The 26,411-nt window shown below is 30.0% G+C and overlaps 2 protein-coding genes across 2 annotated transcripts; both read right to left on the bottom strand.

The window, feature by feature from the left end:
• Nucleotides 1-5,505: 5,505 nt before the first annotated feature.
• LOC21384567 (cytochrome P450 94C1) lies at nucleotides 5,506-7,126 on the bottom strand. Its single transcript, XM_010099338.2, has one exon. The coding sequence runs from the start codon at nucleotides 7,030-7,032 to the stop codon at nucleotides 5,506-5,508; it is 1,527 nt and encodes a 508-aa protein (XP_010097640.1). The 5' UTR covers nucleotides 7,033-7,126.
• A 14,417-nt stretch (nucleotides 7,127-21,543) lies between these two features.
• Nucleotides 21,544-26,158, bottom strand: LOC21384566 (GDSL esterase/lipase At5g03610; the record flags this gene model as incomplete). Its single annotated transcript, XM_010099337.2, has 3 exons — nucleotides 21,544-21,969; nucleotides 22,349-22,655; nucleotides 25,874-26,158. Coding segments are annotated over 3 exons (807 nt in total), but the record flags the coding sequence as incomplete, so codon positions are not given.
• Between the last annotated feature and the right edge of the window lie 253 nt (nucleotides 26,159-26,411).

The raw sequence follows: 26,411 nt of genomic DNA, 5'->3' as shown, positions 1-26,411 counted from the left end.
ATAATTAGAATTACCATAATTTAAATCATCATACCAAACGAACTCTAAAGTCCAACACCATTTTTCAACACGAAGGCATCAATTCTTTATTTTTATTTTCTTTTCCAAAATTTTTTTTTTAATGAATAATTTAGTTGAATAATGCGTCATCATACACTCATATTCGATCGTATACTTTGATGCGAGTTCAGAACCCATGTCTTCCTGTCTCTGTCTTTCTTGAAATGACCTCGCAGCAATTTTTTTTTTTTTCCCTAATAGAGCACATGGGAGATATCCTTGAATAAAATAACTAACACTATTATTAAAAAAAAAAGGAAAATGTCTAACAAGTATCTTTATGGAAATGTGGCACCTTTTAATTACTCCCAACAAAATTTGAAAGCCACTCCAACAAAAGTTAATTGACAAACTAAACAATATATATGGAAAATAAATAAATAAATAAACGAAACCAGTGACCATATTCAGCCTAAACAATAACAAAAAAACAAAAAAAAAAAAGAAAAGTATATAGTTTGTTGTAATTTTGTGTAAGGCTTATTATTTATGCCATTCTAAATAATTAAGTTTATTGTGACATTTTTTTATTAATTAAATGACAATTATTTATTTTTAAGTGTAGTAGCATATATAATACTTTTACTATCATGAGTGGTATTTGTAATTTTTTTCCTTATCAAATTGAACCATTAAAATTTTGAACAATACGAATAAGTTAAGCTTTCATGTTACTTTTCATTACTTTTACAAACTCTGATTTTATAGATTTTATGCAATATACTATAGTCATTCTGTGAATATATATCCCCATGTCTTCAGATAAAGTCCTAAGTAAAATTTGATCCCTATTACCTGTTCAATACCAAATCGTTCAAGCAGAGTTATATACACATATATTGCGTTCTTATAAATGCACATTATACATGGATACATAGATGATTGGTTGGTCAGTGAAATGAAGTAATAAAAAATCCAAATCAATTACCAAAGCTTCAAATACTGGTTATCATGCCCATCACTTTTTTCTAGTCATTAATTGTACTCGACATGCTATACGTATATTAAGTTTTAATTACCGTGTTATTATTTTTAAATTTATCTGATAATAAAGATCTTAATTAGTTAGTTAGTTAACATACACAATCAATACAAACATTTTTACAAGTATCACCAATTAAATGACAAGAATTACACACAAAAAATTAAATAGAAACACATCTGAAAAAATATATTTCAATGAAAATACTCATAAAAAAATATTTAAACAAAGTACATCAAGAAATATTACATTGTAGGGAATCTTTTGACAAAACGAAAAAATAAGCATGAGCACATATGAAAGAAATAAATGAAAAAAGAATCTTTTGACAAAACGAAAAAATAAGCATGAGCACATATGAAAGAAATTATGTTAATTGGAGCAAAATAAATGAAAAAGCGCATTTTAAAATCACCCAATAGAAACATATTAGAAAGAATGCATTTATCAAAAAATAATAGTTGCAATTAAATAAAGCGTAGAGAAAGGAAAATGAGACACATTTAAAAGCATATAGAATTTGAATATATAAGATCCCAAAAAGGAATCAAAATAGAAAAAAAAAATTAGGTCAAGAGTAAAAAAAGGCTAAAAAAGGTCCAAAATGAAGAAATAATAAGTTTTATGAAAAAAAAACAACCCAAACGAGAAAAAAAAATTCAGAGCAAATTTAAAAAAAAACAAGTTTTAATTTAAAATTCAATAAAATAAAATATAATAAAGGATTTGAAAAAAAGAAAAAAGAGAAGATTGGGGGATTTCGACCATAACGGTATTGTTTTAGTCGAAATCGTATAGGAGTTAGCTATTGGCGTTTCTAATATATAAAAAAAAAAAAGGAAAAAAAATGGAGATCAATAGTCTTCTCGGGTACACTATCAGCCCAACAACTATTTTAGTAATCTATTAGGACCGCGGTGAAGCAAAAAAATAAAATATAAAATAAAAAAGGGAGAAAGAAAAAAATAAGTTAATACTTAAGATGAATTAAAATTAATAGATCAATAGTTTACATAAGTTAATAAATAGGCTAAATTACTATTTTCGTCAATAACTTGTCTGGTTATGAACCATAACTTGACAAGTTATTGTCAATAATTGTCCATAACTTGTCTGACTATGAACCATAACTTGATAAGTTTGTCCATAACTTATTTGGTTATGAACCATAACTTGACAAGTTATGACCTATTAATTTCTATAACTAAAAATTGACCTATATACTTTCTTAAGCTTTTCATATTAACCTATTTTTTACTATTTCTCAATAAAAAAAATGGCGTTATCTTAACTCAAATTAATTTCAAGTACATGACAAAAATAATCTCAATTTTACAATGTTACTGTGAACATATCAAAATGTACAGTAGTGTTCCGTAACTTTTTTCGTGATGATCATATCAAAATGTACTAGCACTTCGCCGTCTCTTATTGAAGTACTTCCTTAATCAGGTAGTTAATTTGAACTTTCTATCCATAACCTTTTGCGTGCATTTAACATGTATTTTTTTTATTTTTTGCTGCTAACTGTAATATTACCCATATGGTTAAAAAATATCTCTATATTTAATCGTTTACAAAAATAACTTTTATTGATTTGACACAAAAGTATATGTGCTGTATTAATCAATATCCACCGAATTAGTCCTAATCTTCTCCTGATCTCTTATGAGATATTTAGTTCATGGATTAAAATCATGTGATTAGAATCATTTTTAATTTACGTGTATTTTTTATGAGAGAAAACACTGTAATGAACCATGAATCATGATTTAAATCATGGTTTGAATCCTCCAACTAAACATCCCCTAACCCTTCAATCTTGAAAAAAAGAAAATCAATGACAACCTCAAAAAACATTAAAATATATTTAATAATTACAACACGTTTTATGATTAATCACTCACTCTCCACAATCACAAAGTGACTAATGACTTAACCCCATTTACTTACATTATGAAAACTGTCGATGATCACCTGGGAAAAGCAAATATATATATCTACTGTAGACATATAATAAGTGGACAAAGGGTTTATGCCATTGTCCGGCGGATTACCGACATTTCAGTGCGCAATAGAAGTGTTGATAAAACCTAAAAGGTGAATATACCTTAAATATATGAAAAAAGCACAGGGAAACTGTTGCCTCGTGGTACAATCAAACAGTACAAAATTCAGACACACACACGTGAACACCATCATTCCCGCTGAAATTTTATTAATTTTTTAAGATTTTTTGAGTTGGCGGTCTAAGTAATAAAATCAGTTTTCCACTGTTAAATATGATTAAAATCATATTAGGCTCCCGTTTACTTCGTTGATTCGAGTTTAAAATTTGAGTTGAGATGTGATTTTATGTGAGAGTTTTTTACTGTAGCAAAAAAATTAGATGTGATTGTTTGTGAGAGCTTTTTACTGTAGAAAAACTCGAATTCTAAACTCGAATCAGCGAAGTGAACGGGGCCTTAGATAGAAAAAATATTTAAAATAAATAAATTTTAATATAAATTTAACGGTTAAAAATAGAAAATTATTGACAATTTAATTTTTTTTCAGACCTACTAAGGAACTTTCTTTATGTTTTTTTTTAAAAATATTCCCATGTCTGTAATTAATTTACAATCAGTATGTTTTATAGGTTCGAAATGTGATTGAAACTTATGAAGAAAAGGGGGCCTTAGATTCTAAGAATTACTAGGGCATTGCTAAAGCCCATGCATCAAAGTTCTAAATACTGAAAGGACACACTTAACCTCCTTTTTTATTCATTTTCTGAACTTAGGGTCGTTTGGTAGGAGGGTTCAAATCAGGTTGATTTTAATTTTGATTTTAGAACCAGAATTATGATTCATGATTTTAGGTATAAATCATGGTTCTGAACCCATGACTAGAATCAGAGGTTTGAACCACCCAAAACTAAGGGGGATGGTTTTAGAATCATGAGTGATTCATGATTTAAAACATCATCAGAGTTCAAACCTTAAATTAGAACCATCATAACCAAACACTGATTATAGGTGAGTCAAATCAGAACCACTCTTTACTTTTTGTAAACAAACACTGATTTTGAACGGAAATTATGGTTCCGGATTCAGAACCCTTACACCAAATAACACTTTAGTAATTGAGATTTGTCTTATATTTGTTTGTTTTTCTTTGTAAATATACATAAACAAAGAGTTCACATAATTTATAGGTAGATGACCACAAGACATTCGGGAGGAAGGTAACAATATTGTATCTTTGTTTCTATTGTTGTACCGCATATTGCATGATCCATTCATTATACACATGCATTTATTGATAATAATTAAGTACTTATCATGTTTAATTAGTAGACTGTACTGTCTTATACTGTGGAGATTCTCCGAAGAAAAAAAGAGAAAAGTACATCGAAAAAAATTAGTTGCTCAAACATATATACACCAAGCACCATTTAAGCAACGTATACATTTCATTGAGTAGTACATTTGAAGTTCAAACAAAGAACAAGATTAGTACTATATTATATATATATATATATATATTTTTTTTTTTTTCTGCGAATCAAAGAGCATTAAATTAAAAGCTGACAGTAGTTAGTACTACTCGAAACTAGTATGAATTAATTCTTACAATATAAATTTAAAAATAGAAATTCATTAATGCAACAATAATAATCCCTCCAAATTTTGGACGTTTCTGATCCAGTACAAGTACATGATACATGACATAATACCATATACCTAGGGTTTCCATGAAAAGAAACTCTACCTAGGGTTTGGACTTAATACATAAACCCAAGTACAAATTAAATAAAAAGCTTGCTCTCTAGCCAATTATTAAGCCAGAGAACTTATATGACAAGTTAATACAAGAATCACCAAGTACAAGAGAAGCTTACATTTACACACTTTTCCCATCATCATTAATATATTCCTTTCCTAAACTACTCATAATTATCCCACTGTACCTTCAATTGTACATTCTTTTTGTCCAACAAGAGAGCTAAGAGCCTAAGACTAGTACTATTATTAGTACACTCCCCCTGGAAAAAATATGGATATATATACACATGTGTGTATATATATATATCCACTTGAGCAGTCAAAAATAGCCACCCATAGCCACGTGGCATTCATATTCTGCACCAGTACCAAGATTCCAAAAAAAAAAAAAAAAACCCTCCCCCTACCGACACCAAGTACCGGATATATTACATGGCAACAAACAATATAATGTGTATGTGTGATGCAAAATTTAGGTCACGTTTTATACTCACATTTTAGCTAGGCCATGTCACTTTCCTCATAAACCAGTGCCCCTTCTTGCAACTTGGATAGATAATTGGAATCCTTAACTGCGCATAAACATGCACCGAGAAAAAAACCCAATTGGTTGGTATTAGACGCGGAAATTGAATCTTATACGTATAATATACTAAAAATACGATATGACTACTCCTTAGATTTTCCTTCTTTCTTTCACCAACGCCGGAAGCCCGCCACCGAAAGGCGGGGCCCCCCGCCACTGAAAGTGGCCGTGAGCCCCGGCGAGAACCGTGGCTGTGTGTGTCGCTGCGACGGTGGTGTAGCGAGCTTGATCTCGAAGCGGCGGAGCAGGGCGAGAGCCACGCTCTTGAGCTCAACCATGGCCATTTCTTTGCCCAAACAGACCCTAAGCCCGGCTTGGAAAACCGGATACTTAAACGGATTCTCCTGTCTAAAAACTCCGTCGTTTCGCAACCATCTCTCGGGCTTGAACTCCATAAAATCCGACCCCCAAATCTCCTCCAAACGCCCCATGGCGTAAGGGTGGTAGGTAACCCTAGTCCCCCTCTTGACGACCGTTCCGTCGGGCAAAACGTCGTCGTATAGGCAGAATTTGGAGTCGAACTGTATAGGAGGGTAAAGCCTCATGCTCTCATAAATCGCAGCTTTCAGGTAGTGAAGCTTCTGCACTTGTTCGAAGTTTTTAAGGTTCCGATTCGGGCCGATTACTCTGTCGGCTTCGGCACAAATTGCCGCCTCGACGTCCGGGTGGTTCACCACCAGCCAGAAGAAGCTTGTCAGAGCCGATGCAATAGTGTCACGCCCGGCCAACAGGAAGCTAACGACGATGTCCCTCAAATACGACTCGTCGTTTACGGTTCTCATGAAACGGGACAAGAGATCCATGTGGTTAGAAAAACCCATCTTCCTTTTTTGCCTGATCACCTCCTTAGCCAGCATGTTTACTACGTTTATCGCCACTTTCAACTGCTTCTCACTCCCTAAATTCAACAGCCTCTTCACCTTCCACACCAGCGGCGACGCCGTCATCGCCCGCTCCGCCGACAGCCGCGAGGCCAAGTCGAACGACACGGCGAACTCCGACAACGGGACGGACATCTCCAAGCACATCGGGTCGAGACCAAACGAGAATCTGCATATGCTGTCGAACGAGAATCGCCTGAACACGTCCTGGAGGTCTAAAACGCCGCCGTTTCCATCGAATCCGGACACCGATTTCCCCGCGGAAAACGACGACAAGAGAGGGATGAGACGACTCTCAATCTCGTTATTCACAATCTCGAACGCGAACGACCTTATGGAGTACCTGTCGAGCTCCAAGCGGGCCATTTTCCTCTGAAACCGCCACGAATCGCCGTCGACGTTGAATATTCCGTGACCGAGAAAGTCGCCGAGGATCGCCGAGAAAGGTTTCCCTTTAGGGAAATTGTCGAACCTCGTTTTCAGCATGTACTCCACGTTATTGGGATTGGCCGTGACGATGTTCCCGAGGACGTGGATGTGGATCGTCTTGGTCGGAGACTTACTCAAGAGGTGCGAGTACCAGTCGCAAAGATTTGCGAACTGTTTGGTCCAGCTTGAGGTGAGATAAACATGGCAAATTTCGCAGTTGCACCAGAGGTATCTCTGCCGCAACGCGCGAAATATTCGCGAAAATAAAAGGAAAGAACACACCAGAATGAACGAGAGCGAGAACCAAGAAGTTTGGAGCTCCGTCATTAGGGATAGAAAGAAAGATAAGGAAAGGAAAGTGAGAAGTAACAAAATAATAATAAGGATTGATTAGAGAGGAGAGCGAGTGAGGGAGAGACAAGAGGGCATATTTGAAGCTATTATATATTGGATTGTAATGTAAGCTTATAATTGTTATTATTATTATTTTCTTAGGCGCTTCAATTACAAAAATTCGTATTGAGATCATTTACGTGTTTCTAAATGTTAAAACATCACCTCACAATCATATATACAATAGAAAAATATGTATATAAATGAATTAATAATATGAAAATCTGATGTTATAAAACATTATACCATGATAAAGTTCCTTTTTTTTTTTTTTTTTTTTTTTTTTTTTTTTTTTTTTTCGAAACAGTCGTTGGTTTAGTGGCTTTCTCTGTTTCCACCTAGCTAGAAAGAAAATGATAAGAATATTAAAATTGAAATAAAATAAGATCGTGAAGAACCCGTGCGATATAAGGCACCGTACATACACATTAGTGAGTTTACTAAAGGGCATCTTCTTGGACGTTATCATTACATTATATGTAAGTGTGTAACTTGATTAATCAAGATATTAACCCACGTGCTTTTATTCTTTATCCGTACCAAACTCATATGATATTGTCTTGGAGGCCAAATATATATATATATATTATATGTATTTCATAAATATATATATATATATATATATATATGAAATACATATAATATATAGTTTTGGCCTCCAAAGCAGAATGAGAAAGATTAGATTCAACAACATTTACTTAAAAAAGAAAAATAAATTCACAAAGAAACTATAACATTTATAGGAACAACTTTTTTGGAGTGGAAAAATGGAGTTTTCCTTTCAAGTTTCAAGGAGACACCTAATTAAAGTCCTTCCCCACCAAAATAATTATAATAGAAAAGAAAGAAAACGAAAGGCAATGCACCTCTTTGTCTGAGGGAAGTCTTTTATTGAAAGTTTATTAAGTGACTAATTAATATATAATAATTTCTCACGGCCTGCCCTATCATGTTTAATGAAGACACTAATACTACTTTTCTAAATAACGTGATCATTTTTCAATGAAATATTAACGATTAATCAATTATCTAATGACGCGTATTAATTGAATTGACAAATAACAATAATATATATAGTACTTGCCCACATTATCCTTTCGTTATAGAGCAATAAATATATGTCATTCTAATATTAATATCTCTTCTCCCTTGTAATAATCAGTAACGTGAAGAATATATAAATCTCTTTTTTAACTCCTTTTCTAAATTTCTATTCGTTTTGGAGGTATTCTAAGGAATAGTAATACACGTAATTGAAACTCTCCTAATGATCTGTAATGTCGGTGTAGCCTAGAAAAACATGACTGTCCTTCTTTCAAAGAAAGGAAAACAAAACAAAAACTCCTCTCTGGTTTTATATTTATATTAGTCTTCGCCTTCACACACGCATATACTTAGGCGTCAACAAAGATTTTGAACATATTCAAGAAAAAGAAAAAAAAAAGTAAATTTGTTTTGTTTTCTCGGGATTAAATACCTTACAAACTAGTCCTAGTAGCTAGGAGACCCTTTTAAACCTTCAGATTTAAACATTACTAATATCACATATTTTCAAAAATAATAATAATAAATAAATAAACAACTCAATAATGAAAACTGATATCGATATAAATGTGAGGGTTCAAATTGTATCCTACCATACCCTGTGTAGGGTAATATATTGTATTGTTCTCATACGTCCCTACCCTAATTTTCTCTCATTGTTCTTTTTTTTTTCTTTTGCTTTTTTATTGATTTCTAATAGAATTATTTTTTCTAACAAGTCGTAACATTAATTATACTGGCTTCATGTTGGGGTATAACTAGAGTTTCGTTTATTTCACCGACTTAAATTTTATTATAATAAAATTTTTTTAAAAATAATCAAATTTAATTTTTTTATTATAATAAAAAACTCTCATATAAAAATATATCTTAATTTAAATTAAAAATTTGAATAATTAAACGGACCACGGACAGTCAGATTGTGGTTTGCCCAAATTGAACGTCGCTGACGTTTGCATGCGTAAGAAATAGTGAAATGCCAGCAGGATTCTTATTTTTTTGTTGACAGGACGACAGGCATGTCCTCCTCTGTACTTTATTGCAGCAGTTGCAACCAAAGTATCAATTTGACAAATTAGCTTCATTAAAACGTGCATAAATGGAGGCCACGCATAATATACATACATACATGTATAAATATATATATATATATGTATATATCCATACATACATATGTATATACGCATGCATTGTATTTGCTGATAATTTATTATATATACACGCACACATACACATACATATATTAGCTAGTATTTATATATTGAAGCATGTACATAGATAAATGGTACGTACATGGGATATAAACACTATGTACTTTTTTTTCCTGATCATCATATATACTAGAATTTGTTAAAATAATCTAAAATAAAATTAAAAAAAAAACATAATCAAGTTCAATCTTTCATGATTGTCTGATTTATGCATGATTTGATTTCACTAGGGTATTCTTATACGTGGAACCGAATTGCTCTTGTTCACTCCCCTAAAAAAGTTATAGAAAAATGGTCTTGTTCAACAGAGATCTTCTAATTACCTGTAGGGTTTTAGTCTCATGTGTATGAAAATAGATCAGAATTAAAGTCAGAAAACAAGTAGATATGGCATTATATAATAACTTTGAAATATAGGTATTATATATAGATATTTGTGTCCTTTTTTTTTTTTTTTTTTTTTTTTTCGTGTGAAATGGGTTAATTTTTCTTGCTGTAACTAGATATATAGGAGCAGGTTGCATAGTCGTTATCTCAAGCTCTCTTAATTAGGTCTTATAGCAACTCTTGATTTTGGCTTAATTAAATTAATTGGTTGTCTGTCGTTTTGTCCATATATACTCTATTTATTCTTGCAATTACCGACTTCTTGTAATCGTTTTCATCTTCATATTTTATAATTCCTAGTAATGATATATGATGATGTTAATAATTAGTACCTTGCTACTTAATTGCCGTTTTGCTAGTTAGTTGTAGGTGTAAAATAATTTTTCTTCTCATTCAAGCTAATTGCACAATAATTGGTGTACATAGATAAATATACTATATAGTGAAAAAATAATATTGAAAGGATAAAAGAGTCAATCTAGGGAATCATTTTTGTATTACTTAAATATGAAATTTACTAAACTAACAGTTTTAGTTTGTCATTATTTGTTGGGACACAAGTTTAACTGTAAGATCAATTTAGATACAGATTTTAATTGTCAGATCAAATTGCAATAATTTAAAATAAAAAAGTATATGTTAATTAACAGAATATCACACTTAGATTCAGGGTTTGTTTGATAAATATATTTGAAGCATGATTTAAGTTCTACTACAGTGTTTTTTATCTCACAAAATACTTAAATTAAAAAATTTCCTCCCTCACAAAATTCATACTAACGAATCAAAATTACTAGAATATATGCTCTAAATGAGGCCTTAATGGTTCAGTATCCTATCGGCAGAGTAAATTCTTCTTATTTGTGAGGTGTTTGAGTTATAAGGCGGGTAACTACTTTGATCATATGTCCAAATACTTTTACTGGATCTTGCAATATTATCCCATTAATTATTTCCTTAGGTTGGAAAATGTGCCATTAATGTTGAATAACCCATTTTCTTAATTTGTGGATTGATGAAATCACTAGGGGCTTGTTTGGTTCAACAACTTAAATTGTGAAGATTTGAACTTTTTTTGTTAGAATTTAGAATCTGAACTGTAGTGATTCAAACTGTTGTTTTGATATGCAAATAAATTGTAATTTAAATTGAGAATAAAATTCAAACTGTGTTTGAATAAAGTATTGAAAACTGTTATTAGAGTTTTGTAACAAATCTTATAAAACCTCATTATAAATGACATTAAAAAATATACAATATAGGTGATGATTTGTTCCTCTCTTCATTATAAACACATTAAAAAAATTATCTCAATCGGAATTAAAACGAAAATGTTATATCATTTTTAAGATTAAAATTGAAAAGAGAAAAAAATAGAATATTAAACTATTAAACTGTTGACAGCCATTCAGATTATTAGAATTTAAGCATAAGATTAATTTTAAAATTAATAATTTGAATTATTCTTAAACTATTGTTATTGTTTGAATTATCCTTAAATTTTTCTCTTCTAAATACCAATTTGAATCATAAATTAAAATTTGAATCATAAACAACAATTCAAATTGTTCAAATAAACGAGGGCCAATACGTATTCTAGCTTTCGTATGCGCACGATGGCAAATTTCTCTATTTGCAAAAAAATAAAAATAAAATAAAACTTTGCATATTGTGTTTCTGAGTGGAGGGGACAGATGTCAGATATTCATAAAGATTATAGGAGAAAGAATTATTATTATTATTTTATTATTATTGTTATAATTATTATTGACAAGATAGCTGGATTAGACAACATAAACGAAAGAAGCTAATAACTTTTCATAAAACTAAAACTAGAAAGAAAAGAGAAAAGAAAAGAACATTTAGCTGAAATTCGTAGGAGTTCACAATACACAATATAAACAGAGATTCTTTTATAAAAATGATTCAAGAGGAAAGTTTTATTAATAAAATAATTTTTCAAAAATTTTCATTTGTAAATAATTACTTTTTATAAAAAATGATCGGGCGGTCATTTTTTATAAAAAATAAAAAATGTCATTTTATTAATTTTATTTTGTTTGATAGTCATTCTTACATTTTTTGATAATCAAATAGATGTAACACTATATATGATGCTGAAATTCGTAAAACACAACTAATTAAGTGCTCTGCGGCGTTTAATTTAAACAAACAGATCAATTTGGCTAGAATTTCTGTGTACCATGAATCTATCAAATGAAAATTTGATCAGCTTCTTTGATGAGCATCCTGTGAATTTTAACCTCACGTAACAATTACAGACTTAGCTAATTAGAACGAAAAGAACTTCGTTATAATTAGGGCCTCAATTATTGGAGAAAGAAATTAAAAAAAAATTACACTGCATACTAAATTTATGAGAATGGAATAGAAATGAACATTTTTTTTTTGAAATATTAAGAAATAGTAAATCCTGCATCGTAATTATTATAATGGTATTCACATTTATGTTATAAAATTAAGCGATCATTATTTTAATAATATATATTTTCATTATTTGTAAGATGGTTTAAAATTTTTGTTATATTTCAACATGACCAGTAAAATTTTACTACATGTCTGAAAAAAGAAAAAAATCCTTGGAAAAAATATCAGAATAGTCAAGGAGATGGACCAAGAGAGCCTCTTAATTTCATATTTAGGGTTGCAAGTCCAATCTTAGTTAACTAGAATTTGCCGATGAAATATATACATAAAACAAATTCCACTAATATGAAACAGTTTTAATTATCAAATCAGGTTGGATTAAAAAAAAAAAAAAAGTAGAAAGTTGAAAATTTTATCATTCGGTAGATTCTTTTTTTCTTTTGTTTTTTTGAGAATTTTTCTGGTGTTCTCTCTTTTTTAAGACTATTGATGTTATCTACTTATCAGTTGTCGAATCCGTTGGTCAAAAATTAAAATAAATTAAAAAGTAATATAAATTTGACAGTTGATAAATTAAAAACACTGATGTTCTAAAAAAAATACCAGAGAAACTTTTTTTTTTTTTTGTTGGAAAAAAATGATAGATCTTTTTCTTTTCCTTATAATTACTCAATCAAAAATCCTTAAAACCGTTTAAGGAAAAAAGCGTTATTTCTCAAACGGGAAAAATCTGAACCCCGGCAATAATGCATCTGATCTAGATGCTGGTCCCATTTCGGCATCACTTTGTGGAAGACACTGTTCAGGTGGGTAATAGACACTGTTCAAGTGGGTAATAAACTGACGTACGGCTTTTGTCACATCTTAACTTTTTTTTTTTTTTCTTTTGACAAAAATGTCACGTCTTTGATTTATAAAGCCGCTTATACATATGTTTAGCCTTTAGGTCGGTTTGGTGCATATTTCAAATCAAAACAACATTTTAACGGTACAGGGGATCAATTAGGGGCAGTTCGGTTTATTAATTTGAGTTTTTAATTTAAATTGAGATGTAATATTGTGTGGATCAACTAGGGGCAGTTCGGTTTATTAATTTGAGTTTTTAATTTGAATTGAGATGTAATATTGTGTGAGAGTTTTTTACTGTAGTAAAAAAATTAGATGTGACTGTTTCTGAGAACTTTTTACTGTAGCAAAACTCGAATTCTAAACTCGAATCAGCGAAATGAACAGGGCCTAGATATTGACTCTTGTGTGCTACCACATTTACTCCTTGCATCTTGATGTGATGTTAAGGCATCGTTCATTTTACTGATTTGAATTTTCAATTCTAGATTTCTACAGTAAAAAGTTCTCAGAAAATGTCACATCTAACTTTTTCTGCTACAGTGAAAAACTCTAAGAAAATACCACATCTCAGCTCGAATTGAAAACTCGAATCCACGAAGTGAACGAGGCCTAAGATTATATGAGTGAAACTGTAAAAACTAGGATACTTTTTCTAGTGTTTTTTCTTTTTTAGAAGTAGTGGTGTTCCCTACTTATAGTTGTAGGATCTGTATTAAATTTGGTCAAAAGTCAAATCAAATTAAAAAAGTAATATAGATCTGAAGATTAATAAGTAGATAACACCAAAATTCTCAAAAAAGAGGAAACGCCAAAAAAATTCCAACTAATGGATATAATTGTGGTAGATCTTATATATGTGCACATACATAGTTATAAGTTTGATATTTCAGTGGATAAATGATCAAACAACCGATTTGAATCACTACAAAAAAATAATAATAATAATAATAAGCATGGTTAATTTTTGAATTATAAGCATTGTGTTTAATAAATTAGTCGTTAAATTTTGTTGTTTGGACGTTTTGGTCCTGATAGTGAAATTAACAAATGATTTCTGAAATTCTATAGAAATGATAAAGTCTCAATGCATAGTAACTGAAATTTTTATAAGAATAATTACATTAATGTAAAATGTTCTCCTACTTGCTGTTAAAAACACTTAAAACATTTTGCATTTGATTGGGTCGTGAATCTCTGTAATAAAAATCAGAAGTCATTCGCTAATTTTAATATTAAGGATATAATTAAGTTCAAGATTAAGTTCTGTTGGACAAATAAATTACCGTCAGGTCTATTTTAAATTAATAGATATGTATTAAAACTGTCTATTCTGCAAAAATTTATATTTTGATGTACATTTTGACTACATTTAACTGAAGCTTATATTACCGAAAAACAAAGTCCTAAGGTAGAAGAATATTTAATGGATAAGATATTTTTTAACCCTAATTTAATGGTTAGTTTTTATGAAGTCTAATTAATATTTGAGAAATGTAAGATATTTCACACAGTCCAAAATTATGATGTATTGTAATCCTAAACAAGAGACTATGGCCTCGTTTATTTCACCGATTCGAGTTTTCAGTTCTAGGTTTCTACAGTAAAAATCTCTCAAAAAATGTCACGTCTAACTTTTTTTGCTACAGTAAAAAGCTCTCAGAAAATGTCACATCTCAGTTGGAAAATTCTAAAAGGAATGAAGTACAACTTAAATAAATAAAAAAACTTCAACTGTAGAACCTCACACCAGTTATGCATGTTTTTAACTATTGAATTTAGTCAAAACACATTCGGCGCGTTTGGAATTCGTTTTAAAATGATTTTATTTTTTATATGAAAATGAAAATGAAAATGTTTTCAATCTTAAACAGAAATCATTTTTGAAAATGTGCTTGGTAGTTTTATTAGATATTATTTTTAGTATAAAAAAAACTCATTAATGTCTCTCTCTCTCTTTGCTAGAGAGAGGAGAAAACGAAAACAAAAAATAAAAAATGACTAAAAGTCGTTTTTCATTTCTCTCTCATTTTACACTAAACTTAAAAAATATTTTCGTTTTCATTTTTTATTTTTATAACGCCAAACGTCATTTTGAAAATGTTTTCATTTATTCTTTCACAAAAAAGTGAAAAATAAAAACGGGATCAATTCCAAACACACCCATCAAATTAAGAGTGGTTCTATTTACATCATCACTTTTATTCTCCACATCCCTTTATAATTATACACTCTACATAATTTTTAAATTATTAAATTTTCTTTTTACACAGTCTTATTATTCCAAATTACTCCTAACTTATTTTCACAAAATTATAAATGGTGATTTTTATTTATACCTCTTTTTTCTCTCTCCACCCATTTCTTTCCTCTCTACACCATTCTTCTAACTACACACTCCACATAATTTATTACTTTAATATCATCTTTTATTTATATATATTTTTTATTTTTTTGTTGAAACTTTAAGCATTGAGAGGTTTTTTTTTTTTTTTTTTTTTCTAAGTTATAAAGGGAATTTCATTAACTGTGAATGGAATTTAGAAAAATTTAGTATTACATCTTTTTAAAAAATTAAATGACACAAATTTACTACCTCATGAGCATAAGCAGCTATAAAGAAATCAAGGAGAAAATCTCGTAATATGACATTATAAAAAAAAAAGGAAGAAAAAGGTGAAACTATTTGCTTAAAAAATTGATTAGCAAACAAATATGAATACAAAATGAAAAAGAAAAAGTAAAAAAAAAAAAAACATACAACAAATAATAAAGAAAATTGAACATACCTCTATGTAATTTTTTGGATTAGTCATTAAAAGGTGAAAATTAACGTTTTGATATAGATTTTTGAAATAGAATTATTTTGGAATATAATATGTGGAGCGGCACTGAGGAAAAAAAAAGACTTTCTATTAGTTTCCTTTCGTAATAAAATTTAATTCAACAACTAAATCTATTGTACTTTTTTGTCACTTTATTTAAAAGTCTTTTTGTAATAATAAACTTTTAATTTGAGGGGGTGTGGAGAGAAAAAAGAATAATATGAATAGAACTACATTAAAATAAAAGAAATTTATTTGGTAAAACCATAAAAGTTGAACTACCGGTAATCTCTACTCTCAACTGTTAGATTTATTTAGAAACTATATGTCTCCATAATGTTATTTTAATGAGATTTAAAGGTTAGATATCAATAATGATGTTCTACTAGAGAAAGTCTTTAAAGTAAAAAATCATACAAAATTGATAATTTATTATATCGATTTGACTGTTGAAAAAAAAAAATCACCTCTTCTATATAAGAGGAAATCTTATGAAATCTAAAAGTTTATAACTATATATATAGAGTGATCCCATAATTTTGCGTATCCTAGATATGACATATTAATTATCATGCGACTATTTTTCTTAGAAAGAAAAGGAAAAGATAGGTCAATGACTCATGTTCAAGCTGAAACATGAGTACTCTCTATGCTATTTCGTCCCTCAAGCTCCACATTCTTATATATATATATATATATATATATAACTATCGAGATAATAGGGCATCTACGTGATATTGCAAATGAAATTGATTTTCAATTCAATTAAACTGTTTGAATTGAATTTGTGGGCATGGTGGAACTAGTAGTGGCAAACATATATACATATAATATATATGTGTGTACTCTATTTCAACATAGGGAGACTGAAGCACCAAGAGTGGCCACGCATAATCACGCAAAAGGTGAAAAAATTCTAAGATTGGAAAAAACAAGTATCCAATATAGAAGATTCCAAATCCAAGGCACCAAATTATTATCAAGTGGAGGAGAGTTTTTCGAGTAGAGCCTCTTTGCTGATAGAGTTCAATTTATAACCGTTACATATAGTTAAATTAAAAAAAAATATTAGAATAAATTTTTTATACAAATTTAACGGTTAAAAATAGAAAATTATTGATAGTATATTTTTTTTTAATCTTAAAAACTCAATATTTTATGCGAAACAGATCAACCGAATGATTGACTAGACCTACATGAAAGATAGGATTCTAGAATTCGCTCCAGTTAAAAACTTGCTAGCAAGTTGTAATTAATCGTGTTTTATAATGCCATTCCCAAGAGATTTGAGTTGAGCACTCGTAAATTGTGAAATTATAAATAAATAAATATATGTTTCACACAATTAGCCGTATATCGACCACTTTCAGTGGTATCTATTTCATTAAAAAGATGGAAGTTTATCTGTTAAGACTGAAAAAGAAAATGAACTATCAATAGACTCTATCCGTAGATTGGTCTATTTGAGAAGGTCTTAAAAAGATTATATACATTTTTAAGTTAGAATTTTCTACGGTAGGTTTTTTTTTTTTTTATTGGTAGTATTTTTTGATTGTTGAATCTAATTAAAATCACATTAAATTAAAAAAAATATATAAATAAATAAATTTTGATACAAATTTACCAACTCAAAAATAAAAAATTACTGATAATTTACTTTTTCTAATCTTATCAGACGAACTTTCTTTTAAGTTTTCCATTTACATGACGACGATCGCACCATTTGTGGCTCATCTTTTTCTTGAACAGAATATATGACTTCTTTTTGACTTGGACATATCATATCTGCATTAATATCCATTTTTAACCACGTGAACATTTCAACCTAAAGCTTTTGTGCTTGTAACCTTTTCATACATATATACATGTGTGTGTGTGTGTATATATATATATATATATATATACATATATATCACCGGACTTGTTGAATGGTGGTAATTGTATATGGACGATTTTAAATAGTTACATTTTTTTATAAGATAAAAATTTTATTTGATTAATTATCATTAATATTTGATTAATTATCTAATTTATTATAATCGTCAGATTAAATATCTTATGATTTAAATAATGATATCTGTTGTGTGGGAAAATATGAGCGACATGTGGAACAGCGACAGCGTGACACGTGGCCCTACTTTTCCTCAAAAGGCGACAACCCTCGACGCTTGGAGCTCGCTTCCCCTCTACGCTGCAAAGAAGGCCTGACTTAGGGCATCGACTCGGCATACCGTTGACCAGTCGTGCCGTCGATCTTATGGCAACAAAATTCCTATGTTTGGAAAGGGTCGACTGCCAGGAAGGACATGAGGTCTACGCAACGCAGACGATGAGGGGAATACTCTTCAAAAAGGAGCCTGACATCACAAGTTGCGTCTAAGGATGGGAGATGTCTGCAGTACAGGCATTAATTGCAATCCCCTAAACCGCCCTACAGTGGGCAGTGAAGGATTACAGGAATCCACAGGGCCGTAATGGAAGACTAATTGGCTGAGTGAACAGTTCAAAAGGTGATTAGTGGGCTACGGTCTGGGCCTAGAAAGGTAGGTTACTCGAGTACTTCTACCTACAAAGGAGAACCGCCCACGAAGGAACCTTGAGCTATAAAAAGCGCAAAGCCCCATACACGAAGGGAAGAATTTGGCTATTTTCTCATATGTAATCAGAGAATAGAGAGCTGATTTTATGTAATCCAAAAAGAGCCCAAGGGAAATACAATACACAAGTGGATGTAGCTCTTCATTAACAGAGTGAACCATTATAAATTCCGTGTGTCCTCTCATTCAAGCATTATTCTCGTGCTACCAAAAAATTCAACAGACACTTCATAGCATAATTTTAAATATATAGTTAATTTCCAGCTGGTAACCCAACGGGATACCAGTGGGTAACCCGGCATATTTCTGTTGACGAAATTCAGCTGTCAACAATATCCATTAATAAATATTAAAACAACTATTAAAACCACACTCATATATATATATATATATAGTAGCTGTGTTTCCGGTGATCTGGTATGAAAAATGTATGACAGCACGTTGTATGTGTTGAGCAATGTGACGACGTCATTATACCGAAATCTTTGGTTTTGTTTTATTTTGTGCCACTTTCTTTTTTTCTTTCTTTTTTTTTTTCTTTTGTTTTTTGTTTTGAGAGTTACTATCTATTTTAATTTATGGCCACTAAAAATGGCACAAAGTCATTAGTGAACAGCATTTTCCGAGTTGTAAAGGTCCAATAATATTCTAGGTTGTTTGGCTTGGAGCTACCCTTATAATTCCAAACTGGCTAGATCATTTTCATTTAACAACAGCTATACAAAAAGACATTAATGTCCGTACACATACCTCTTTCATGAATTAGCCTTATCAGACGTCATGAGTGTGCTGCTTCCTTGGTCGCTAATGATCAAAACTTAAAAAGTAAATAAAAATGGATAGCACATGCAAAAAAGTTGGGTGGGGGGTTTCGACAGCAATGGATCATATTGGTCCAGTAACAATCAGGAAACAATTTTATAAAGGGTAAACTTGTATTGGAGATCTTTTTTTTTTTTTTTTTTTTTTTGGTATGGAATTAAAAAATATATCTTAATATAGTTTTTTAGATAAATTTTATTTTTACCTCAGGAATTTTGGTCTTTTTGTCAAATTATCTCCCGAACTTTGAAAATTAATCTGCGCACCCCGTGAACTTTGAAACGTTATCACTTTGTCCTTTCTGTTTATTTGACTAACGGATTTGATGACGTGACAATTATTAGAGGGGTAGTTTAATGAATTATTTATATAAATGCCTGTTGAAGTATGTATCATATTTCAAAATGTCTCACAATCTATCAAAACACATCAAAATGCTCTAATCTTTAAAAAAAACATAATAAAATAACAATTTTACTGATGTGGCATGTTATTAAAAATTAATTAGACATTAAATTCTAATTAAATCATTAAAAGAGATTAAAATATAAAAATTCTTCACTTCAAAAATATTTAAAAATTAAATAATTTGTTTCAATATAAAAAATCTAAAAGAAAAGAACAAAAAAAAAATTGAAAAACCTTCATCCTCTGCAGCCCTCAAAGTGCAAATTAAAACAAAATTTTGAGGAATAAAGTTTTTCGATGTTTGAAGAGGAAGAAGGTTTTTTTATCCCTTTTTTTTATATTTGTTACTTGTCTTTTGTATTTTTTGAATTTTTAGTGGTATGCTATATTAACTAATTTTAAAAAAAAAATTAAAAAACCCAAAAGACAATACAAAATTAAAAAAATTCATGTTTATACAAAAAAAATGTGTTTTCATATGCACTTTAAGAACTAAAAACGAATATGGTTTTTCAACAAAAAAAAAAAAATCTTCTTTCCTTTTGGATTTTGATTTTTGAAAAAAAAATTCATTTATTTAATTTTTGAATTTTTTGAAGTGGGGCATCTTTATATTTATTTTTTGTTATATTTTTCAATATTTAATCACTTTTATTGATTCAATTAGAATTTAATGTCTAATTAATTTTTAACGGCATGTCACATTAGTAAAACTGTTATTTTATTATCTTGTTCATATATTAGAGATATTTTAATGTGTTTTGATAGATCATGGAGCATTTTGAAATATGATACATACTTCATGGAGCATTTATGTAAATAATTCATTAAACTACCCCTCCAATAATTACTATGTCATCAAATACGTTAGTCAAATAAATAGAAGGGGCAAAGTGAATAACGTTTCAAAGTTCAGAGGGTGCGCAAACTAATTTGTAAAATTCGAGAGGCAAAGTGACAAAGAGATCAAAGTTTTGGGGGCAAAAATATATCATGCAAAAAAGAAAAAAAACTATACCATATTAAATTTTTGATCTTAAATATATAATTAGCATTAGTATTTCTATTGGGGATGGTTTGAGATGCTATCTATATTACTTGTCTCTAAATATTGAATCATATTATAGAATATGAAGTAAAAAAATATAACTAACAAAATATTTGTTTGGTGAATAAATGCATAACAAAGTGTAAACTATAATTACAATATCTTTTCATTATTTTGAACTTTTATATTATTTAATCATTTATTGTTATTTATGTAATTAAAATCATCAGTTGCCTCGATCCTTGCCTACAGAAATGAAATAATTTTCTCGATAAGATACGTGTTATATATAAATCAGCTCGATGTAAACTTCTAGCCACACATTGCCCTATAGCTTTCAAACTGATACCCCTCTAGTTGTCTAGTTCATATATATACCCCCAATAATACAGAAAAACGTAAGAAGCAAAGATTTAATTTGGGCCTTAAACATCAAAGTGGGATAAATGTGTGTCTCTGTCTCCTCTTCGTGGAATCATCATGCAATACATGCATGTCAGCCATTTAATACCTTTTGTTTTTGGATTTTTTTTGTTTTGTCTTCTTTTTTTTTGAAGACAACGCCAGTAATGATGGTAAATAATATATTTTAAATGATTTTTAAGTAAGTAGTATATTTTTTAAATGATCAAAATAAATAACATATTTACGGTAAATACAATATTTATTAATAAATGGCCGGCGTAAATATTTATATTTACAAGAAAATATTGCATATTTACTCTAAGTAAATTAATATCTACTAGTAAGTATGCTGTTAACCTCAATCCTCTAAATATATACTATTTACTTAATTAAAAATCGTTTTCAAAATATGATATTTGCCTTTTATCTTAAAAAGAATATAGATTGCAATCATACTAGCTATAGATCCAACAACTTATTAGATCTTGCACACAACTCTACGGGAACCCCAAAATACATCAACCAACCATATGTTACAAAAGGTTAAAAACCCAAAACAAATTAATAAACAATTAAGAACGATGTTTGTATTGACTTGAGAAATTAATTAACATAAACCAAAAAAAAAAGTACACGAAAAAAAAAAGTTAAAAGAAAAAAAACCACACCGAGTGACTAGTAAACTAACTGGTGAAAAGTGGCTTCCAAAGCTGAATTGACAGCTTCCCAACCCTGCTGGGTGGGATGGACATTGTCCCAAAAGAAAGCAGATTGAGGATCTTCACAAATGCTATACATCTTTGCCCCATTCTCATCTACACTTCCACATGAATACTCTGCGCTTGTTCCAACACAACATGGCTTCAAGGGATTCTCAAACTTTATGCTTCCTGATGAGCAAAAATATATCATGCCAAAAAAATTAAAAAAAGTGTTAGTATAGCAAAATATTGATGGCAACTAGGCATATATATTGAGAATATATATATATATATATATATACACACATATGTATGTATGTATGTATGATTATTAAAAAATGCTAAATTCGACACTATTAATTATGCTAATTAGTACTATTAGAATTGGAACACTGAATAATGCTATAGGACACCGGTGATGTTGAATAATACCCAACAATAGAAGATGAATTTCGTAACATAAAGATCATAGGTGGGTCCACTTTCTATTAATAGTATTTTTCGAGGACATCAGTCATGACAACACTTATGAAACAAATTAAGCTGAAGGTTAAATAATTATAATCACCTGGTTGGTTGCCTTTGTTCTTGAAGACAGTCATGAATGAGTCATAGAGGTCAAGGATGAGGAAAGGAGCATCCTTATTTTCATTGTTAAGCTTGGCCACAGCTTGCTGCAACAAGAGGTTGTGGAGGCCGACGAACGAGTTCTGGGTCCCATTGCATTGCCGGAATGAGGTCACGGCGGTGCTCCGAGGGAGGCATCCCAAGGGTTCAAGGGCTGTCACTGCTATTTTCTTCACTCCCAAATCATGGATTCGCTTCAAGTTCACATATAGTTGGTTCACCACTGATGTAATGAATGGTTGCCAGCCCTGAAAAATTAAATTAAAACACACAAATTTAACTACTAATCACTATAAAAAAAAACAATTATATATAGACATGACATGTCGTTAAATTCAAATCTGACTACACCTTAAGGCGTAGATTTCAAATCTCCCAACCTTAAACTTTTAAAAATATATGCGTGATATACTGATCCATACCATGTATAAATGCAAGAGCTCTATTCATTGCCAAAAATATTGTAGTTTTTTCTTTTAAAATAAACTTGAGACAATTTTTCTTCTAATTAGATGGTTTGTGAGATTTTCAACCCCTCAATGATTTCTTGTGCAGTTTTCTTTCACAAAATCTCAATTGGTAGATGCATGACATGGATTGATTGGGACTAAAAACTACGAAATTGTCTCTCTGATGTTATTGGAATGTGACGTTACTTAATATAGCATAATACTAGTTGAACTCCACTGTAGGAAAAAATTACATATAAACATTTAAAAAAAAAGAGTCAAAAAAGGATAAAATTGAGAAATAAATAAGTTTTAAGGCAAAAGGAGCCAAAACGAAAAAAAAAAAAAGTTTCAAGTAAAAAATAAAAAAAAGAGGTCAAAAAATGACTAAAATGAAGAAATAAATAAGTTTTAGGGCAAAAGGAACAAAAAAAATAGAAAATTTTCAGGACAAAAAGTAAAAAAAAATAAAAAAATAAAATAGGACTAAAATGAAGAAATAAATAACTTTAGGGTAAAAAAAATTTTAGGGCAAGAAGCAAAGAAACATTGTCAATAAAAAACTAAAAGGGGAAAATAAATAAATTTTAAGGCAAAAGGAACCAAAATGAAAATGAAAATAAAATTTTAGGACAAAAAGAAAAAAAAATAAAAAGTTAAAAGGACTAAAAAAAATGAATAAGTTTTAGGATGAAAAGTAAAAACAACATAAAATAAAAGACTAAAAAAAGGAGAAAGTTGTACACTTTCAACTAAAATTACGTAATTTTGGTTAAAAATGCATTATTCAAAGTATACTTTCTCACTTCAATTCACACTAAATGAGTAATAAAAAAAGGGCAAAAAGGAAAGAAAAAGGTTAACAAAGCTTCTTCGACAGAAATGACCAAAATGCCCAAACAAAAAACAATAAAAGAATAAGAAGTTGAGGACAAAACGGTAAAAATAAAAGTGAGGAGACACAAACAAAATATTTTAAAAATTGAGGAACAAAAACGACTAGACAATGTTCAAAGAATAGTAAAAGGTCTTGTATATAGTATAATATAGTGCCTGTTCTCTAGTCAAAATACTTTTAAGAAAATACAATGCCACAAAATTACAAAAAAAAAAAAAAAAAGAACAAAAAACCTTGTGGCATGATATATAACGGATGAGAATGTGTGAAACACAATCATGAATATAAATCAGATATTCTCAAAACAGAAGGGGATTTATACAAGACGTAGCCATCATTTTCTTTTATGAGAGTGCTGATGGCATATCAAAGTCTGGGCCCCAGGCATGGGCCCTTTGATCTTTGAACAAAGATGCCCAATGTGTGTTCGGCTGTTTTGCCGTCTTCATTTGTTCAGCTGATATATATATATATATATATATATATAGACACACATATATATATACGTGCATATTTGTATAATTGTGTATCTATAACAAACAAGGCAATCGAAAGAGAGCAAAAAAACAAGATTTTTCTGGACGAGGCAGAAATTACATATACCAAACCCATTACCCTAGGAGGCCCATCTCCTTCTTATTACGACACATTGTGAAGAGTCAGGACTCAACTGATAATATAAACATTTAATTAAAGTGAGAATCCAACAAAGTCAGACATACAGAAATACTCCTCAGCTGGACCATGTTGTTTTAACATCATCAGGTGCATCAGATGACTTTTATAAAAATGTATGGCAGAAAGCTTAAGTGTCCTACGTGTTAATGGGTGGTAAAATGCTACATTTTTCTTTTCTATAACAATGACTTTGAAAAAGTATAACACAAAATATTATCTATCGTAAACTAATGTTATACCTTTGTTAAAGTTTGTTCTTATACAAAATAAATATCATATTACACCCTTAAAATTACATTTTACAGTGTAGAACCTAAGGACGAATTCCAAAAACATATGTGTTTATGTATTTCGTGAGAGATTTTAATTGTGAGAATTTTTTGGGTGCGGAAACGGAAAAAAAAAAAAAAAAAGCCAATTTCATAGTATAAAACACAGCCAGCCTAGTACTATTTTCTCATAGAAATATGAACAGCAATATTGACAGCTGATGATCAGTTCCAATCAAATAGTGCAAAGTGAAATAGACAAAACCATGTGTTTTACGAGCAAATATATTTTGCATTGGACCACATGAAAATTCTCAAATATATATATATATACACACACACACATATATGTAGGTACGTGGCAGGTTTGCGACACTGTTAAAGCACAATGGCTTAATCTTGTGGCGTGTTAGGGCTAAATTAACAACCTTGCTAACAATAAATATATAAAATTTTATCATCATATTTTAATTAATGTATTTGGTGTATGGGGATAAAGATTCTAAGAGGGTGCCAACGTAGCTTGGAGTAATGTTGTTGGTTTCTTTTGTATCATCTCTCATTCATTTAAAAAAATAAAAAATAAAAGGTGCATTTAGAATTGGTTTTAAAATGATTTTTATTTTCAATAAAAAGTAAAAATGATATTGTTTTGAGAATCATTTTGGCACCGATTTTGAAATTACGTTTAGTTGGTTTTTAAAAAAATTATTTTGAGTATAATAAAAAAATAAAATTGTGTTTATTAATTAATATATTATAATATTATTGATAAGTATTAAAAAATGAAAACAGAAATGTAAAAATAACATTTAACTATTTTCTAATTCCTTCACAAAAATCATTATTACTGTTTTCATTTTCATTTTCGTTTTCAAAACATTTGCTAAACAAACGCCGTTTAATTTTTATTTTCATTTTTTGCTTCTCGAAATACGTGAAAACCGTTTTTGAAAACGGTTCCAAACACGCTGAAAATTTTCCAAATGTCAAAAAAAGTTTATAATCTTAGCAATTTTACTAAGCAATTTCAAAATTCCAAGCAAGAAATTGGCTTCAATGTGTAACACAATTCCAAAAGAGGAAGGAAAAACATACAAAATTTTTAAAAAGATATGCCATGCATTTTTGCAAATTACGTGAAAACTACGAGTTAAAAAGAAGTTGCTAACCTCGGCTGAGCCATTCCGGTAGATATAAAAAGAGTAGTCGTTGCCGGCGACGGTGACTAGGGCAACCGAGGATTGAAGGTCCCGGGGAGTGTAGACGGAGTCATTAATGAGCCACTGGAAGGAGTTGATCTGTGCAGTCATGTTCGGATCGGAGACCAAAGTGTCAAACACGCCTGTGCCTCCATGAGCAAAGTTCATTCCGTGCTTCAAGTGCCTCAGCTCCACTACCTTTCTCCATTTGTATGCTACTGGAGTCTTCACTCTCATAAACTTGGCTGCAACATAATTAAAGGGTTTCGATTTAAGTTAATTATTGATTAATCAAGTTTATTAGTTCTTATCATTGATATGAATTTACAAGTAAAATAGGTATGTACTTAAATAATATGTGAATTTCATGATGAAGTACTTAAATAATATCAAAAACTGTTATTATTTTTCCCTGTATTAAATGAATTAATAGGACACAGTTTTTAATCATAAAATATTTATCAATTCCGTTGTACTCTTATACCCTTTTATGTTTTAGATAATTCTA

This window comes from Morus notabilis, unplaced genomic scaffold (genome assembly GCF_000414095.1).
Source record: "Morus notabilis unplaced genomic scaffold, ASM41409v2 Scaffold588, whole genome shotgun sequence".
Taxonomy (NCBI): domain Eukaryota; kingdom Viridiplantae; phylum Streptophyta; class Magnoliopsida; order Rosales; family Moraceae; genus Morus; species Morus notabilis.
Note: the sequence above shows the minus strand (reverse complement) of the source record. Positions and strands in the feature narration are given on the sequence as shown.

What these genes read in the sequence shown, in the direction of transcription:
- LOC21384567 (XM_010099338.2), bottom strand. Translation starts at nt 7,032, where the DNA reads ATGACGGAGCTCCAAACTTCTTGGTTCTCGCTCTCGTTCATTCTGGTG.